Consider the following 15,944-nt stretch of genomic DNA (forward strand, 5'->3'; position numbering starts at 1 on the left):
TGGTCTGCCGTTAGTGCAGTAAGTGCCTGGGTTAGTGGAGCCTGTAGTTTAAACCCTGACTCTCCCTGGGGGAGGGAAAAAAAAACCACAACAAAACAACAACTTGAATAACTGACCATAGTTCACTTGTGTTCTTGTTGTTTTGTTTTTAAGTCCAGATGCAAAGCTATCATCTCATGGTCACTTTCCCTACAAGAGGGACGCTTTCATGCATCAATGGGATGCTAATGCTTGAGTAAGCCTGTGTTTAAAGTGGAAGTTCATCAGGGAGAGCGGAGATCTCCCATGGACATTTCCAGCTATAAGAAATGCACTCGCTGACCTGAATGGTTGTGACACGTATGCCGGTGATATTTGTCTATAGCCTCTCTTAGCATATCAGCATCTGTAATGGCTGTCAGAGTGCTGTGTCTGTGGAGGGGTCTCTGAAGACAGAAGCTTCCATCTAACAGAAAGACTTGGGTTTTGCTGGAGTCTGGAGAGCAAGCAGTTCTCAAACCACTCCTTCCTCAGCAATCAGCTGCCAGTGTTGGGCAGTGATTCCCAGTGGGCGCTTTGTACGCCCAGCTCATCGCTGCTTTTGCTTTGCAATACACATCTGGCAGCCTGTTATCATCACTGGAGCATCCCGAGGGCTTTGATGCGGCCGCAGCTGCGGCGCTTCCCTCGTGCGGCTGGCAGAGGGCAGCAGAACTCCGCTTTGCAGAGTTCCTCCACTGTGTTCATATTGTGCATCCCTCCAGGTTTCTTCCCTAGGCAAGCCTGCAAGCAGCACTGCGGCTTTCTGGGCGTGGGCATAGGTTCCTAGTTATAGGGGAGGACTGTGGCTGGAGCCCGAGCAAAGGAGGGAAGAGAGCAGAAGGCAGATAGACGGGAAAAACTCGCTGCTGTGGTGAAGGGAGATGGAGCACCCCCTAATGAGTTGTTCCGTCCCCGTGAGCTGTTTGACACCCTTTCTCGGCCCCAGGGTGGTGCACAAAGGAGCCTTGGGCTTGGTTCTGCATAGAGCTTTATCTCTCTCCGGAGCAGTTGACTCCAGCCCTGCATTGATTTCCATTTGAGTCAGGCACTTCTTAAAAGCCCCAGTGGGAGGTTGCACAGCATCTGTGTTTCTGACGTTTCCAGAGAGAGCATCTTGCCAAGTATCTCGGTGTGTCAATAGCTGAGGGAATCCCTCGGTAACCTCCTTTATGTGGATGCGTCTCTTCAGGTCCCCTGAAATAGGGCACTCTGGTGCCAGACATTCCCACAGGAACAGCAGCCCTGTTTGGAAAGAGGCCATCACACTGCACGGCCACTCTGGATGTGGCTCTCATTACCTTTGCATTTTAGGAAGGCTCTTTGCACACAGTATGTGTTTAACCCCCTCTAAAGTTCCTCCTGCAGATGGTGTCGTTCCCTGACCCCATCCTCCTGGCTGACATGGGGCTGCTCCTTGCAGCACATCTATCCATGTGCAGCACTGCCTTGTTCTTGGGGCTCAGAGCTTTCTGTGAAGGTGAAGGCAGCTTTACCATCTCCATACAGCACATTACTTAATTCTGTAATGTTGTACAGTGATGTGATTATCAGCCCAAGTTAAAAATACTCTTAGCAGCAAGCACTAAGCCCTCTTCTTCAGGGGAACGTCTTGGCAGAGGAGCTGAAGCAGTTTTAAATAGGTGGCTTCATGGTGAGAAATAACCTTTCTCTGAATTGTCTCATCTGTTTTCACCTGACAAAACTTCCATTGTTCTGGTTTAATTTTTTGTCTCTCTCTTGGGGAGACTTAGCAGGCCTTATCAGCTTCCTCAGCGATGGAAAGCCCACATCACTTTGCGAGGTAAAATGAGAGCGGAGAAAGAGATTAAGGCAGAAGCTACTAAAGAATATTCTGACTTCTTTCTGGTTCAGGTGGAAAAGGAAAGATGAAAAGGAAGAAATTTGCCTCTGAAAACTTTCTTAACGCTGTTCCATCTGGGAGAGGGTTTAAAGTAGGAATGCAAGTCCTTAAACAAAAGTTTGAGTTCTTAAAAACTTGTATTTCTGAAGTCATGGAGATGTTACTTCTAAAAGGTGATCTAATTTGATCTCAACAGGCTGCCAGCAACCCATCCTTGTATCTGGTTCCTGCTAGCAGGGCAGTGCTGGAGCCCAGTGCAGCTGATGCACGGTAAGGTCTGTTTGTTTCCCAACAGAGGTACCATCATACAGCTGCAAACCACTGCCCAGTGTCTGTGGTGAGAGCTGAAGGGTATATCCATGTTAGGGAGGTTTAGCAATGATTGGTGAGCATGCCTTGGATGGCTTTTAGGATGGCTGGAGCTTGATAGCTTTTCTTTCATGTATGCTTTCCTACCAAGAGATAGAAACCTCTCCCCTGCCCCCTTCCCTTAGCACACTGTACGTATGGTACAGTGGAGTATTCTTTCACAGCTTTGCTTCACAGCTGCAGTGTTTAGTGAATGAAGTACTGTCTCTTCAAACAGCCTTCTCGAGAAGCCATGCTTCTTTGTGAGCAGCCAAGCTATTTTGCAAGCCTGGTCTTCTTTATCTTGATTTCACTGGTCTTCCTGGCCCAACTTTTTTTTCCATAGTTTCACTTCTAGCCTTCTGTTCTTTGAGCAAGGCCTCAGTATTTTGTATGCTGATGTTAATGAAATGTTTGGGCCAAGAAGCCTAATCTTTGGGAGCTGGAGGAAGAAAATTAAACCCACATCTCCTTACCTTATAATCTATCCCATACTGTGCATTTGCATCAGTATATCCCAATTATCTGACATCCCCGTAGATCTTCTTTGAAGCAGCTCTGCCTCATTGAATGCTCATGATACCTGGTGCTTGCGTTCAACGTGGCTCTTCAGTCTTTCTTTTTTTGCCCATTGTAGCTTCTGCTCCTTTGCCTATTCAGGTGCTGCACAGTAGTACTCATCACCATTGTATCAGACTGATTCACACATGGTAATGAACTTAATTTCACACCACCACTACAGGGAGTCAGGTTATTTTTATCTTACATTAGCAAAAATTGACATGCAGTGCTTAAAGAAAAAAGAAGCAGTGAATAGTTTTGGCTGTCAAACTGAAGATATATAGGGTTGAGATTTTTGGAATACTTTATCCCCAGAGATAGTGGCTGCCCAGCACACCTGTAAGGCAGACCCAAGACATCTGTAAAACAGGATCTACTGCACTTCATTGTGCTAATTTAGTCAGGGCTGGATACATCTGGCTGGGAGATGGGAAAGAAGTTGCTGCAGTGACTTTTCCTGCTGCAGCTCCTGGCACCTTGGCTGGCATCAGATCCGCAATCCTCTGAGCAAGGTCTGCTGGGTTCCTGGCAAAGCACATGTCCATGTACCCTGTAAGCTGACTGCAGCCTCCTGGAATTAGTAAAGCTTTTGTTTCTTGCCTTTCTGATCACCTCTGCAACTGGAAACTTTCAGGTTTTCATCAAAATCTTGGTGTTTTGGATGTGAAGAAATTTCTGCTTATGAAAGAAAACGTCTTCCTGAAAACCTCTGGTTGGAGACCTTTCATATTTGCTGCAGAGCATGTGCTTTCCTAAACACAATCTCCACATGCTCCCTCCAGCCAAGTTAAACTGTCAGGGGGTTGCATACTTGATGCCTGATGCTTCCCACTGGTTGCTTCTCCTTTTGTCCAAGGAATAAAACAAAGTAATCTGATTAAGTAGGATGGGAGGAATTAAGCCTGTGTTTGTGGAGATAAGGATCGACGAGGTCTCTTAACAACACTTGTTACTCTGGGCTTCCTTTGATTGTCATATCAGAAGCTACACACCATAAATTACCGGGATAGATTCTCTTGTGCATCTGAATGCAGAAGAAATGAGGCGGGGGGTTATTTTAATATCTGGTGTGTGATTTTCCAGGTGCTTTGCAGCTCCTATCTTGACTTATAACCTCTGTTCTTTCAATTCAGAAGTCCTATCTGTGCTAACAGTACTGCATGCCATCCTTGAACCTGCTTCTGGCTTTCTGTTGCTCCCATGTGCCTTGACAGAGACCTTTCTTCAAAATGAATATGTGATGCCTTGAGGAGATAGGAAGGGCTTAGGGGCTGAGTGACATGATCTCTTGGCAAGCCCAAGGAATTCTCCCAGGTGATGGGCTGGAACTGCTGGCATGGATTCTGGAGTGAATTAGCTTGAGAGGTGTTTCTGGATGCCTGTGAGTCCACAGCAGAAATCTTGATACTCCCACTGTATTCCATTAGTAGCAAAGTGTGAGGTTGCATACCTTGGATTAGAAAGCACTTGAGGATGTCATTTACTCGGGCAGATTTCTCAGCTGACTGAGCATTCCTATTCCACTAATTACAAACCAAGAGGGTGTTGTATGCAGTGGCACCCAGACAAGAGGAGCTTTCCTCCCTAATGGGGGCAGGTTGGGGAAAAGCAGAATGGATATGCTAATTGTTATCCTCTCCCATTATATGCAATCAGTTGGAACAAAGTAAAGCTTCGTTTGGTAGCTCCTGAGAAATGTGGTGCTCAGATGCTGCAGCTGGTTCCTTCCAACAGCTGGCATCCGAGTCAGCACTGTAGATTAAGTGTATCAGAAATGGATAGCTCAGAGCCAGGGCTGGCTGGAACTAGCAGCTTTTCTGAAGTCACCTGGAATAGTCAAGGATTAGGAAGCAAATAAAGGAGCTGCCCTACCCGAATCATTGTTAAGCATTTGAGCAAAACCAGTGCAGGACTGTGTTGTTTTGTTTCTAGCTGGTGTGGGATGCAGAAGATGAAGTTGCTTTTTCAAGTTTCCCAGAAACTTGGTCAGGTGGTTTGATCTCAGTCCTGCTGCTTTGGGACAGTTACAGCATCCCTCTTCTCAACTTGAGTGTCCTTTAAATCCCTGGGCCCGTGTTTTCCTATTTGGCATTGCCAGAGGTTGTGCATCCCCCTGCCAGGCAGCTGATAGCAGCAGAACATCTGCCTGCCTCGGTGCCCGGTGGCTCTTCCTCCCGAGCATAGCTGCCTTGCTCTGCCATGTGTCTTCCTATCATCAGATGCACAACTCCTTTTGCTGGCTTGTGCTGTTTGTCTCTGATACGGTTGCACTAAAAACCTTCCTAAAGCAGATAGGCCCTAGGAGGGCATTGCCTGTTGGTGGTGCATTTGTAGTAGCAACTGGCAGATGGATTCTCAACACTCTGTGCAGGAAATAGTCCCAGATCCTGTGCTGGTGGGCAGCCTGGTAGGGCTACAGGGTGAAGGGAGACAAAGAGGACTGTTTAGGCTTCCATGTTACCCCAGTTCTGACAGGCAGCTGGTGTAATGGTTTCCAACGTACAAATGAAGGTGTTTCTGAGAGTGGGGATCACTGACAGCATTAGGGATGGAGTGGAAAGGAACTGGTGGCTAAGCCAGTTCTCCAGCATGCTTCCACCGCTGGTACCAGCAGTTGCATATGGTGAATGCATGAGAACCTGCCTGAGTTCCAGGGAGGTAGCCCTTGGGCATGCTTGGAGCTGGAGCTGGCCCTTTTTTGGTTGCTTTGCTGCATGCCAAGAGAAGGTTACCACAAACCTTTCTAAACAGTTCTTTCTCTCATTAAGTACTGAGCCTCTGGCTCAATGTTGGCTTCCCATGGGGGTGCTCCAGGAGGCAGAGATTGGAGTGTCCTGTCTCCTGCAGCCACCACTCACCTTAATCTCGTGAAGAGCACTTATTACCTGAGTCTCTGCTGTTTTGTTTCAGCTAATTAGTGCTGATGAGATCCACTCACTGTCAGGCAGTCTCCCGTCCTTCAGCTTCCTGCAGTCCTCATAAAGTTTACCAAACATGGCAAGATATTAAACCTTTCAGGCACCATAGCACAGGCACTGCAGTGGCACTTAGGGTCCCTGTTAAAGCAGCAGATTCAGCTGATGTCTTTAGGAAATGTCTTTAGGAACTTCTCTCCTGCTGACAGGCTCTATCTACAACTAAGTTGTGTAGCTAACTATCCTGCTTGATGGAGAGGATCCTAAAATTGCTGTTTCAATGAAAGTACAGCCAATCTCCAATGCAATAAGTCCTGGAGTACGTCAGAATTGCTACTTCCCTTAGAATTTATGGTCACTGTGCCCAAAGCTCAGCCACATCTTTGCGCCAGGAGGTTCGCTGCTGTTTGGTGTACAGCTATAAAAAGGGCTCAGTTTTATCAAGCTTTGATGAGACCAGAGTTTCCTTAAAAGGAGAGGCTCAAGCTGGCATAGAAAGCTGAGGAAGGTGTTTAGAGGGGAGGTAGGACATGGGATAACATTCCATATAATTTGAGCATATGGCTTTTTCCTGAGACTTTGGCTAATGCTGTCAACTCCTACAACTTAGTGTGAATCTCCTGTTGTTTGGCTCTGCTTCAAGCTCTTGGTTTTGGCTTTGTTTCATGTCACTCTACTTTAAAAACAAAACAAAAAACACAAAATAAGTTCAGTTTTGTGGGGCCCAGAAGGATCCCATATCAGAAAAGCAAACCAGCAGCCATCCTAAAACCAGCCCTCCCTAAAGCCAGCCTTCCTATGCAGTTGATTTATTAGTGTTATGCACCTAAATTGCTTAAGCATACTTGGACTTCACAAGCATACACAATGTTAGAAATAGAAATGCTGAAGCATCTAAAACCTCATGACACCACAGGGGGTTTTTTGAACTGATGCTGCTATTGTAACTGCAAAAGAGATGTGCCTGTATCGAGGTCTTTCTCTCCAGGTTTAGTTTTGCCCTTGTCAAGGGACTGCAGGACAAATACAGTTTCTTTCAGGCCCATTAGTTTTTATGAATTTGTTCTACTGCCAACTTATATTTCTTGAAATTCAAGACGGTGAGCTAGCCCTCCTAAAAGAGCTCTGGTGCTTCTCCACGTAGCTGGGTCTGCCTTCTGGTGTTTTGGATGGATGCATTCTGTCAGAGTAACAAGGCTCTTGCTCTCTGCTCTGCCAGCATCTGCTGGGGCACAGACCTGGAGCTCAGTGATGGCATGTAGGAAGCTTTTTAGCTCTTTGAGTTGTTGGATGGATATATGAGCAGAGTATCTATATAAGACTGAGACAGAGCTATCCCAATGGCCGTGTGGATTTTATTGTACATGTTTGAGTATGGGTAAAACTCCAGATACATTGGGGTTCTTATCTGAAGCATCAAGGACTATGTTGTTCTTAGGTAGTTTCTGAGGCAACAGGGAGAGCAGAACACTTTAGGTAGCTTTTGTCCCCTTCAGGAGCTTCGCTGTGGATATGCTGGAGGGAAGAAGGGAGGAGGATTACTTACCATGGGGGAAGTTGCTACCTTTCTGCTTCAGCCCAGTGCTGTGCCCACTTGCTAGGTTCTGCATGGCTGCAGCAGCAACCCAAGGCCCTTCTTCCTGCACAAAGGAGGAAGAGTTTGCACGGGTGGCTCCAGTTTGCCTGCACGCTGGGAAAACCGCCATCTTTTTGGTTCTGTTTCTTTGCATCATTGTTAGACTGTGCTTGAGGGTTGCAGTGTGGTGCACATCACTCTTGCCTGTGTGGGGCAGCCCTGGAGGTTGGGATGGCATTCACAGGGCTGCCAGCAGCATGCAAGATGAGCCATGACCTCCATCTCTGACTGAGGATGCAGGCGGGTGGCTGATTTATGGCCATGGTGAGATAGGGGTCTCTCAGAGTTAAGCTGTAGGCGAGTTGCCATGGAGACAGGCTAATAAAGCACCAGGCAGCAGCCGGCTCTGACGATGGAAGCCCTGCTACGGGTGCAAGGAGTAGGTGGGTGGAGAGAAGGAGCAGCTGGCATGGTGGGGATGGATGGAGCACCAAGAGAGTGGGACAGCAGTTGGGTTTTTGAGATGGCTTTGGATGCTCTGAGAGGGAAAGGGGTGAAGGGAGGAGAGATTCCCCTTCCAGCCCTTTGAGGAGGAGTATGTCAGCATGGTGCTCCTTGGGGTGAGCGGCAGCCTTTGGTGAAGGGGCTGGACCCACGTGCAGCTGGAGCATCTCCTGTTTTGGTCCCCTGCCTGCATCAACTACTTGTTTGCTTACTGTATGGAGATTGGTTTCTTCCCCAGCAGCTCAAGAGGGTCTCAGGGTGGATGGAGGTGTCAGCTTGCAGAGGCCTCCCAGTGCAGAACTGGTGCAACAGACCACACTCATGGTTAGAAAGTAGACGAAATGAGACTTGCCCTGTGCCAAAGTGGGTGCCTGCATGCAAGGACCACTCTGACTGGAGTACTCTCCTGGTGCTAATGAGCCTTCAGCCTCAGGGCAGGTTTCCAGCACCCAGCAACTCTGGGGAGCCACATGTCACTGGGTCATACCTCCATCAGCACACTGCTTCTGCCCTTCGGTTTTCCTTGGATCAACACTGTACCCTGATTGCTGCTATGTAGGAGCTACAGCTCCGTTGAGTGCTGGATCTGGGTGTCATCTGGAATGAATGTGGATGGCGCAGGCTTGTTCCAAAGAGCTTGGGTGTGCCAGAGCACATCCCTAATCCTTTGATCCAGCCTGTACCTTCAAAAAGGACCGTCCAGTCTAAATGCTTCACTAGGCTAGCAGTTATTAAATCTGCAATCCCTCTCAGTTCAAGGGCACTGTAGTATGGATCTAAAACTAAGCACACTTCTATTCTGGCTGGTTGAACAGGGTGGCAGAAGTGAAAGGCTTAGCTAATTATAAGCAAGATATTCCCAGGCTGCTGTACTTCCATTTTGAGAGATTACTCTTTAGTAATATGGTGACAGCCTTAAAGTTTAACCTTGGTCATCATAAAAAGGGTTTTGCCTCAATGCCCTCTCATTCTGGAGCGTGCCAGAGTTCAGGTAGGCATTTCAACAAGTAAAGGAGAAGGGGGTGGGGAGGTGGAGGGGGCTCAGTAATATATTTTAAGAAGGAAATAAAGCTTTATGATGGAGGGATGCATTAAAAGATAATTGATTACAGGTTTCACATGATGTTTTTATGCCTCTGAAATAGATGGATGTTATCTACAGAGACTGATGTTTAGGGGAGGGCTGTATTCTTCCAAACAGAGCAAAGGTCAAGGCAATTCTGGCTGACTATGAGTAGAAGGTTTCCTAAAGCAAGGCTTCCTGAGCTGGTTGATGCCTTCTTTCCTGGCCAGAGTCTCAGCTCCCCTGTTGATTAAAGATATCACATGCTTCTGCTGAAGACCCTTGTGTCTTTATATCACTAGCCAGATGACAAGACTACTCCTTCTCTATGATTAGTTGGAATCTTCACTTGCTGGGATGAAAAAGGTCTATTTCCTCCATTAGGATTGGGGCTTCCTTTGATATCCCCATTGCAGGAGGGCCGGCCAGCCCTTAAGAGGCATAAATCATGCAAGGCTTTGGAACCTTTCCAGGAGGGATGGTGTCTGGGACTTGGCTGGTAGAGATTCTGATTGCTGCTGCTTGGCTGGCTGGGGGTAGACCTTGCTGTGGAGCACAGGTTCCTGCTCTGCCGAGGGTCTGAGTGTGATATGACCTGGATCCAGCACATCTGGAAGGATGTTGCGGTGTGCACATCCACTGACTTCCTTCTCACTTTTAGGTGGGGCACCTTTTGCAGTGCTGGCAGCTGTTCATGTGACAGCATCCTTGTAGCCCTTCAGCTTGTGCTTCTTTTTGTCTGACCCCAGGTATGGCCACTTTCCCCACTTTTACAAAGGGAACTTACGGTTTGTTATGGCTGCAAAGGGAGGAATTTCATATAGTTTTGGGGTTGACAGGAAAACTTTTTCAATTAAGAGCTTCATGCCCAAGACTATTTCAGGCTGCTGGCAGTTGCAGAAAGACCTCTCAGTGAGCCAAGAAGACATCTGGGAGTGGAGTGAGCTCTGTTGTTCCTGGGGAAGTCTGTATTGCTGTTGCTTATGGATGAACAGGCCTCGAGAGAACCACAGCCTCTGTTGCCTGAGACTATTGTTAGCACTACTTAAACCTATAAATCTTGGAATGTTCTTCAATATGAGCCATTTAAATCTTGAGTCACTTGTCTCCGGATACGCTCGTCTCACTGATTGTGTTTCATGACTGTTCTCCTACCCAAGGCAGCTCCTGCCAGCAGCTGAGTCAGTTTGGAAAGGAGGAAGAACAAGCATGAGGGCCTTCTCTGCTCTGATCCTATAGAGAATCAATGCCCCTGAATATTCAAGATCCTATGCATTGTCCTACACCTGGGCATGGTTCATAGCAGTGTTTTCCCATGGAGTGTCGTGGGAGGGATGGAGGTTGTGGCTCAGGTCCTTGGAACTTTCACTTCTGTGTGTGTCTGTCCTCCTGCTGAGCTCTCTCCTGTTCCCTTGCCAACACTTATTTACAGGCGTATGAATTAGGAACAGAAGGAGATGTGCTGTGGAAGAAACTCTGAAGTAAGCAGAAACTTGGTGTCAATAAGTATGGCTGGCTTTTGTTGTTACCTGGATTCTTCTGTGTGCTTTGAGTGGGAGATGGGGCTCGATGATCTCCTGAAATCTCTTCCATTGTGAATTTTCCTATGTTTTCCCAATATTGTGGAGGAAAACATAAAAAGCTCTTTTGCTGGTGTGCGCACATCTCACTCTTCCGTTGAGTGATGCTTTAGATTCTTCTGAGAAGCAAGGATTGGGCTGTTTTCTGCTACAGAAATGCAGAGAACTGATACTTGGACGGGATTTGACTGTGTTTACATGCTCTCCTTCAGACTCTTGCCATGATGTTTGCGTGTTATTTTTAGTACTCAAAAAAAGGGTATTTTTGAGCTGGGCAGTGGTACTTATGGTTATCATCCTTCCTCATCCCAGACCCTCCGTGGCAGAGCAATGGTTATGTACCACAAAGTCACAGCTGCGGCTGAGTCTTGCAGAGTGTTCCACAAGGAGAGCTCTGCAGGGACAATATATTTTGAGTGCGCCTTACTGTCAGCTGTTGTCTGCCCAGCTTCAGCCGTGGGGCTCTGCAGAGCCTCCTGATCCCAGCTGGCTCTGGCCGGTGCGTCTTGCATCGCTTAGTCTGGCATCACTCTTCCTCTGGGATCCCTGCACTGCCACTTCGTCCTTGCTTTTACTGTCTACTCCTCAGAGCATCTGAACCTATCTTCCTCCCGCCTCCCCCCACCTCCTTTCCTCTGCGTTTGTTTTCCTCCGCTTGCCTTTATTTCAATATAAACCTCCGGCAATTCCAAGTTGCAATCCCAACTTTCCTGCCAGGATTCGGGCCTCACGGGGACGGGGCAGCAGCTTGGTAGGGTCTGGGGCACGGCGCCCTTCGGGGTGCCAGCCACCTCCTAGAAGAGCCTCAGCGCCTCGGGGAGCGCCCACCCTTCAACAGGTAGGTGCTGGGAGCAGCCCGCTGTGCTCCGCTCGTCCTGCGCTGCAGAAAGGATGCTGGGCGCCGCCGTGGCTCTGCGATGCTGGGCTTCAGCGGAGGGCTGTGACATCTCTTGGGGCAGGGAGGGCGGCGGGGTAGGGGAGCTGCCTCCCGCTCTGCACAAAGCGGGTGGTTAAACCCTCCTCCGGGCCGCGGGGAGGAGGAGGAGGAGGAGGAGGAGGAAGGCGGGGGGATGCTGCTTCCCTCCCTCTCTCTCTCCCTCCCTCGCCGCGGCCGAAGGAGCGCGCAGGCGGCGGCTGGCAGCCCGGGCACGGCGGGCTCGGGGCCGCGGAGCGGTGCGGGCTCCGGCCCCCCCCGTCTGGGGCAGCCGGTGCGGCGGTGAGTGCTCCGCGGGGGTCTCCGCTTTGTTGGGTGGGTATCCCTCGCCGGGCGTGGAGATGGGCGTGAGGGGAGGGGCTGCACCCCCCAGCTATTGTCTGTCGGCCGGTGAGCGATGGGGGGAGAGAGGGAGAGGATGGGGCGTTGAGAAGGAGCATCCTTGGTGCTGCAGCAACTCCGGAGCGCGTTGGCCCGTAGCAGAGCGACAGCCCGAGATGTGCGGGTGACCACCGGCCCCAGCCCACCCGTGTGAGGAGAGGGGGGAGAGAGCTAATGCCAGAAAGAGAACGAGATGAGCCCGGGTCCTGGAGCAGGACGGTGAATGCAGGGGAAAGGCTAAACAGAGGGAACAACGTAGTAAAGCAAAGTCTAATTTCCCCCTGAATCCCATTGCCAGGCCTAATGGGCACCGATACTGAGTTGGGGTTGGGATGAGGAAGAAAGGGAAGGAGCGGTGTGGTCTCTGTGAACAGAATAGGAGGGAAAGGAAAAAGGCTCCACATCCTCCTCTGGCAAATTAATGGGACTGAGATACGGATCATTTAAAAGGAGCGGCATAATGCAATTAAGCATTAGACGGTTCCCACTGCAACGTTTATCCATTGTTCCCTGCTCTGCCTTCCACTAGAATGATTCTGGTCTGGATGAGGGGAGTATAATTGAGAAAATAGCTCATTTCCCTGGCCAGTTGCAGCCACAGTCTCTTCTGAGCCGTCAGACTGCCTGCATTCACAGCAGTCCTCAGACAGAGAGGGATCTGGGACCCTCAGCAATGCTGCTGCCACCATGGGCCGGCTGGTGGGAGCAGCTCTGGTCCCTGCTCACCTGAACAGCTCTGACAGTGGCAGCAGCACGGGTTTGTTCCCTCACCTTTCAATCCTTGCACTGAATGAGAAGAAGAAAAATAACAGGTGGCGAGGCAGGAGCAGCCTGCAACCAAGAGATGCTGCGTGTGCTTTGGGCAAGTCCTCTCTTTTCTGTAGTTTGTCTCCTAACTCTCTTTATCCTAGCGGATAAAGGATCTCAGACTGTTTTGAGAAGATGCTGTTGTTGTGGAGGATGGAGCTGTCTGCTGCCCTTCCGCTGGTGTCTGTGTTGGCTGTCTGCCCTGCAACGTGTGCACACAAGTGTAGTGCCAGGAGAACGCAAACGTGCCATTCCTGCTTACATCCAGAGATAGGAACAGCTGGGGTGGTTGTGGCTGCACCTGGGCCCTGTGGCACATGCTTGGCTGGGGGCTGCATCCCTTTCCCCCCGATTTCCTCCCAGTTCACAGCAGTGCTCAGTAACGTGGGTATGCTCACATGCGTTTGCTGCACCACTGCATTGGGGGGCTGCTGCTTTTGCTTCTGGAGCTTTTATCATCACTCTGCATCAAGCAGCTTTCCTCCTCCTGTTTTCTCCTCTCCTTTCTTCTTTGTCTGATGCTGCCACCTGTCCCACTTCACTGTCAGCTTCCCCTTTGCCTTTCTCTGCTTAATTCGTTCTTTCACCTCGGTTTCTTTTTCACTAAGCAGACCTCTTCCTCTTCACTCTGCTCCCTCTCAACACTATAGAAGAAGCCCAGCTCCTCATCTCAGTGGGAGTATTCCTGCCAACTGTTTACAAAAAGTAGCACAATACCCAGGCTGAATGCTGACATAATTACATACCCAGCCAGAGTGTAGTAAATAATCCCGCTTTCAAGCTTTAGCCCAGTGGAGAGTCTTTTGCCATCTCCTTTAGCCCAGGGGTGAATGTATTATACTTGGCTGCTTTTACTTATATTCTGGAAATAAAGTCAGTGCAGTCAGTGCACGTATATCGTATTGCCATATAAAACTCCCATGTACACGTTGCATGTCTGAATGTGCATCACACATCTCTGCTCCTGGTGCGGGCTGTGAGAATAGTGCTTGGCAAGCATGAAGTCAGGGAAGGAGTAACTGCTGAGCTGTGGTTATTGTTCCATCAGTAAGGAAAGATGGCTGTGGGGTGAAGGTCAGGAGCACAGGGTTGGCTGGCTGCTTGGTTGGGGTGCTGGCTGGTTTCCCAGGGATTTGTGTATGTACAATGCGAATGCTGACATTGGGCACTGTCAGCACTGTTGTATATCCAGTAGTGCTCTGAGCCCGAGTCTGTCTGCAGTTGCACTGATTGTGAGTCAGTCTGTCTGCAGTTGCAGTAGCCGTGAATCAGTGTCTGCCTGTAATTGTGTGGGTGAATCAGTGTTGGCTTGTTACACTTGTGAGTGCAAGCGGTTTCCTGTAGCGGCTGTGGGTGTGAATCACTCTACAGTCCCTCTGGATGTGTTTTCAAGTGGAGAACTGCAATACTGAGATTAGTTTTGTTTTGATGAGAAACTGTCAGGCAGCTTCTTGTTTTGAAAAAATTAAAGCTAAGCTGGGAGTTGGGCACGGAGCTCGCTTAGCTCCATCATCAGCCTTCCGCAGCAGGGACCCAGATTAACGCTTGCTTTTGCGATCTGTGTTAATCTGAACCTTTACATTTCCTTCCCTCATGCCTCTGGTTTTAAGTGTCCCATTATTCCGGTGTCTCTTGCAGAGCCGCAGAGAACGCATTTGGTAACCATCACGTGTGCCTTGTACCTTGTGTGGCAGATTGATGGCAAGGTTGTTTATGGCCTGAGCGGGGTGTGCGTTGATAGGGGCTGCTCAGTGTTCTCCTCTCGGGTGGAAAGCACAAACATTTTCATGTCTGAGCTGAAGACTGTGGTTCCTCAGCCATGTGCTGCTTGCTGTGAGCCAGCGCTGTTTCTCTGAGATGGTAAACAGCAAGTTTGATTCAGGTAGGCAGGGGTACTGCTGCCTTCTCCTTGTTCTCTGATCCTTATAAATGCTCTGGTAGCTGTTGGGCTTCTGGCAGCATCTATTTAGCACAAAGCAGAGCTAAGCAGAGAGCCAAGTCAGAAATCTGGGCTAGGTTGGATGCTGGAAGCAGAGCTCTCCCGTTGGTCCAGGCTGACAGACAGCCTTCCCTGTGCTCGCTGGTACAGGTGGAGTGGTGCTGGTGGGGCTGGAGTGCTTCCAGTGCATGCTGGCTTGGTGTCTGCGCTGTGCAGCATGTGTGTGTGTCTCCTGGTTAGCTCATCTCATAGCAGGGAACCTGTCAGACAAGAGTCTTGTGAAGCATCATGCTTATTCCATGATTTCCAGGCTCCCAGGCAAACCATGTCTGCTCTTTGCAGCCTCTGCACCTCCCCAAAAAAATAGTTTTATTCAAAGAAACTCTTCTTATTTTTGCTGAAGCTACTGAGAAGTGAAACCTCCCCAGCCAGGGACACAAGGCAGCATGTGTATCATCTGCATTTATTGCTGCTGCACCGTGTGCTCACTGGCTGCCCATCTCTGTGGAAAGCACTGAGCCTTCCCCACAGCAGTGATGATCTCAAGGCTGGTGTGTTGCGGAGGACTGGGGCCGGTTGCGTATATCAGGACAGCTCTGCAGTCCATGAGGGATGTCAGAGAACCTCTCCTCATGACCGGGACCTGGTTTGAAAGGCTCCAACGCAATAAAGAAGGGCTCTAAGGAGCTATTTGTGCTGTGCGAGTGCACCTGATCTGGGGGTAAATACACAGGTGTTGTGAGGTCACCTGCAGTGCTTGGCTGTGCTTCTGTGCAGGTGGTGGATGTGCTCGGCACCAGTCAGGTCGAGATAACCCTTTTTTTCCCAATGTGGAAGTGTTTCTAGCCGAGCCTTAGAACTGTGGCTGCCTCTGCTTCCCAGCTTGTTTTCCAGCTGGCTTCGCAGCACCAGCTCCTCTTTGCACATAACCCCTGAGATACCTGATTTGGCAGAGATGCAGAGCAGCTGCAGGTCCTGGGGGCTGTGGGCTGAGTGGGAGCTGCAGTGCTCAGTGCTCCTTCAGCTGATGCAACCAATAGAGGTATGTGGCACATGGGCACGCCAGCTCAGTGACACTGCAGGTACACTGAGACTTGGTGTGGTAACGGGGGGCAAATGTGTTCTACGGGTGGCTGCTTCATCAGTGCCACTTGCATGATGAGCCTGGCTAAGTGAATCAAATTACTCCCTTGGCTGTGTGTGTTTCAAGGAGGTGGCAATTGGAGGAAGACACAAATGTGACTCTTGCAAATGTACCTGCATGGCTTCACAGGGCTCTTCACTCTTTATTTGCTTTCCTTTGCTTGCATTCTCCTTCCCCGAGTTGTTCTCCTAAGGTTTTTTGCAAGCTTTACCATTCATTCTCCACCTCCAGAGCTCTTTCCCTTGTCAGCATGAAACCTGTGCTAATCATAATTTCCTGGGAAAGGATTTCAGAATATTTAATGGCTTCT

The 15,944-nt window shown here is 49.4% G+C and overlaps 1 protein-coding gene across 1 annotated transcript in view; it reads left to right on the top strand.

Annotated features, from left to right (window-relative positions):
• Positions 1-11,484: 11,484 nt before the first annotated feature.
• GABRA3 (gamma-aminobutyric acid type A receptor subunit alpha3) overlaps positions 11,485-15,944 on the top strand; it is a 64,660-nt gene continuing 60,200 nt past the window's right edge. Inside the window, 1 exon segment of the mRNA XM_015860684.2 lies at positions 11,485-11,645. Within this exon segment, the coding sequence (XP_015716170.1) occupies positions 11,500-11,645 (146 nt within the window). The 5' untranslated portion in view covers positions 11,485-11,499.

This window comes from Coturnix japonica, chromosome 4 (genome assembly GCF_001577835.2).
Source record: "Coturnix japonica isolate 7356 chromosome 4, Coturnix japonica 2.1, whole genome shotgun sequence".
Taxonomy (NCBI): domain Eukaryota; kingdom Metazoa; phylum Chordata; class Aves; order Galliformes; family Phasianidae; genus Coturnix; species Coturnix japonica.